General features: G+C 36.9%; 1 protein-coding gene across 1 annotated transcript; it reads right to left on the reverse strand.

Annotated features, from left to right (window-relative positions):
* Window positions 1-290: 290 nt before the first annotated feature.
* Window positions 291-1,023, reverse strand: LOC142626064 (uncharacterized). Its single transcript, XM_075799838.1, has one exon. The coding sequence runs from the start codon at window positions 988-990 to the stop codon at window positions 400-402; it is 591 nt and encodes a 196-aa protein (XP_075655953.1). The 5' UTR covers window positions 991-1,023; the 3' UTR covers window positions 291-399.
* Window positions 1,024-3,463: the final 2,440 nt, after the last annotated feature.

Here is a 3,463-nt window from a genome sequence, read left to right on the forward strand (position 1 = left end):
ATTTAGTTTTTGAATAGTGAATTCTTTGGATGGGATATGAAGGACTGCGATTAAGATACGTGACGACATGTCAATCTTAAGAGAAATTACAATCTTTACTAGAATAATGCAAATGTGACTCTTTTTTTATTTTTGTTTTTCAATGTGTACGTAGTAAACGACTCAACTCATTGAGAATGATAGTACCAAGAAGCATAACTGTTATGTCAATAATTAATCATAAGCCATAGAGCAAACCACAAACACTAAAACGAGTAGACTACACAACATGAACATAGCTCAATACTAACGACTGAGAAGATGTAGCTCTTATTTCTAAAACGAGTAAGGTACTTCCACATATAATAGTACAATGACTGAGAAGATGTAGCTCGTATTTCTAAATATTTAGCTACACATTTAGTTGGATGGTGGTGGCTTGTGGGGTGGTTTGTGAGAGGGACTTGGTGGCTTCTTTTCAGCGGTTGGAGGCTTCAAGTGCTTTCGGGGTGGCTTGTGCTCTGGTGGTGGCTTCTCTCCTTTACCCTTTGGAGGAGGTTTGCCATCAGTGGAAGAAGACTCCAATAAAAGGTGCCCAGGGTGATGATCATGTGGTGGTGGCGTCTCTCCCTTACTTGGGGTTGGTCGCTTGTGTTCTGGGAGTGGTTTCTCTTCCTTGTCATGTGGGGTTGGTGGCTTGTGTTTTGGTGGTGGCTTTTCTCCCTTAGGAGGAGGTTTGCCATCAATGGAAGTAGACTCCAATAGAAGGCGTCCAGGGTGATGATCTCGTGGTGGCGGCTTCTCTCCCTTACCTGGGGTTGGTGGTTTGTGCTTTGGCAATGGCTTCTCTTCCTTATTGAGTGAGGTTGGTGGCTTGTGTTTTGGGGGTGGCTTTTCTCCCTTAGGAGGTTTGTGCTCATGTTTAGGAGACTCATGGTGGTCAGCAAGTGAGGCAGTGCTTAGAAGCACCACTCCAAGGAGCAACACTAGGAAGTATTTGGTAGTAGTCATCTTTCGTCTTTGGATGGTTCAAAACAGCAAGACTTCATGGCCTTTTATAATGAATACTAGAGCCTATTGCGTCAGATCCTTCGTCATTCAGCCCTTAAAATATACCCTAGAATAGACATTTTTGGGTTCAAAATCGATATCTTTCCTTCCTCAGTATTCAATTATTTGAGTTCAAAAGTTTGACAATGTACCGAGGTTGGTCCTGGTGAAGGCTAGTGACATATATAACGAATTTAGCTCTTTCGCTTTCCATGCAGCGATCTCCTTTGCACGCAACCTTAGAATCTTTTTAGTTAAAGCGTAGTATAGTTCCTCAATTTTCTTACTCTTGCTTTTTAAATCCTAAGCATAGATATCATCATTCCCGCAAAAACGAAGAAAATCCATTTATTAGTCATGCAATATGTTTGTGGTCCACATCAAGGCCTAACCGCAAGAAACGTAAGAAAAAATATCAGTTGAATTCAAAAGGGCCACAAGCTTGGGCGGGGTGGGAGATAGTTAGAACTTAGAATCCATTATATATGACACGTGTAATATAGGAAGAGTTTTAATTGTTTTTGTGGGTTAAAAAACAGTGATTTCCCATTTAAGGGTAGGTGTCGTTGGGCTGCAAGCCCATTGAGCCTTTTATGAATTTTCTACTACTGTTACTATCTTCATTTATCATTTTTTTTAATGATCATTTTTCATCGCATGGGATTGGAGTCCGACATTGTGCGTAGATTATATATATAATGTCGGCATGATAAATGTACAGATTTAGCTAACACATGCAACAAAAGTGCACAAATGGGGTTTCTCAGATTCCCACTTAGGATGGCTACTTTATTACTGGATATTGCATAAGTGGTTACAAGAAAGAAAAATGTTTAGTACGTACACATCCCTTATTATACACATAATATATACACTCTCTAAAAATAAGAAAAATTGTGGCTTCAGGTTTTAATTTCGAATTTCAAAACTTCAAGTCACAGTTTTTCTTGTTTTTTGAAATTGTGTGTATCCTGTGCAAGTGTTGAAGAGTGTGTAATAAACATTGGCCAGAAGAAATATGCAAATTAACCAAGAAAGTCATGTACCTCTACAACACAATTTTTTTTAATTGAATTGTACTAACAGTCAGCTGGGCTTAGAGAAGTCTGTGAAACCTTCAGTAGTCGATAAAAATGTTAATGCAACCTGATGGGGCAGAAATCAAACTTTATAGTGTCATATAAAATATGTAGACAAATGTTTACAAAATAGATCATGTAGTAATTAAGCACCGTAATGGATATCAAATAATTGACCATTCGCAAATGAGTATGAACTGTTGAATTAGAGGAATACTGATCATGTGGCTCGTTACAAATACTATCTTTGGACTAATCAATAGCACCACCATTACTATATATGTAGTTTATGCTTTCATATTTTCTAATACTGTCCAACATTTATTTATCACTATGGTTTCGTTCTTCTCTATGTACTTTCTGTGTGGTAGGGGAAAAAAAAGCAACTTGTCAATGTGCAGTTAAACTGATGGCTTTAACAGATTAACAATAATATTTCTGCCAATAGGATTGTGATTCATTGTTAAAATGAAATAATAGATAAAATGGAACTCTCTTTTGCTAGAAAGTTGAATTCCAAGAGTTAGTATTAGGAATTTAGTACAAAGCCCATTCTTGGTTTTTTTTTTTTTTTTTTTTAGAGATAATTACAACATGCTGCTAATTATACAGCTCGAATTATTTCTTTCCTAAACCCCCAAGCACTTAGTACATAAAGAGGTGTCTTTCTTGGCTTTGGACCAAAACAGAGAATAAATTTTAATACCGCTAGCCGTGTGATCTCTCCTTCGTAAGAAAATCACTGAGGCCAACAAATTATGCATTTCTAGTTTGATTACAGGAATTAGTTTAGCAAAAACTTAAGCCTAAAAATTCAAAATTGATAATTGCAACTGACAGTTTTTTAATGAAATGACCAGCGATTTACCAAAGTTATTAGGGGGACAATGGAAAAGGAAAAGGCTAAAGTAGCTCATTAAAGTTTTTCGTTGTTTACAAACTCAACTATCTTTCCGTTCTGTTTCTCAAAAAACAAAAACAAAAAAAACTATCTTTCCGTTCCGCTGGGATTTGCTAGTGATGTTATGTTACAAAAGGCTCAATCAAGGGAATGGTTTTTTTGACTTGAAGTGTAGATTTTGGACTTTTTGAGTATATGAGCAAATCAGTGACGTTAGAGTGAAAGAGACACGTTTTAAATATATAAAGTTACTTCGACTTACCAAAATATGTAAGGAACGATTAAAAAATGAGTCTAGCTATGAATAGAGACACCTCTACGTTGGACATAGTTTTTGCTGGGTCTATTGTTTAGAAGAGGGCGAAAAATTATTGCTCGTGTGTAGTCCACGTCTCACATGGGAGCATTACTCCTGAAATATACCGGTATTAATGTACATGTGTGTGGAGTCCAC

The sequence above is a fragment of the Castanea sativa genome, chromosome 2, assembly GCF_040712315.1.
Source record: "Castanea sativa cultivar Marrone di Chiusa Pesio chromosome 2, ASM4071231v1".
NCBI classification, from domain to species: Eukaryota; Viridiplantae; Streptophyta; class Magnoliopsida; order Fagales; family Fagaceae; genus Castanea; species Castanea sativa.

Bases quoted from the DNA above. Each gene is read 5' to 3' on its own strand.
- LOC142626064 (XM_075799838.1), bottom strand. From the start codon at position 990: ATGACTACTACCAAATACTTCCTAGTGTTGCTCCTTGGAGTGGTGCTT.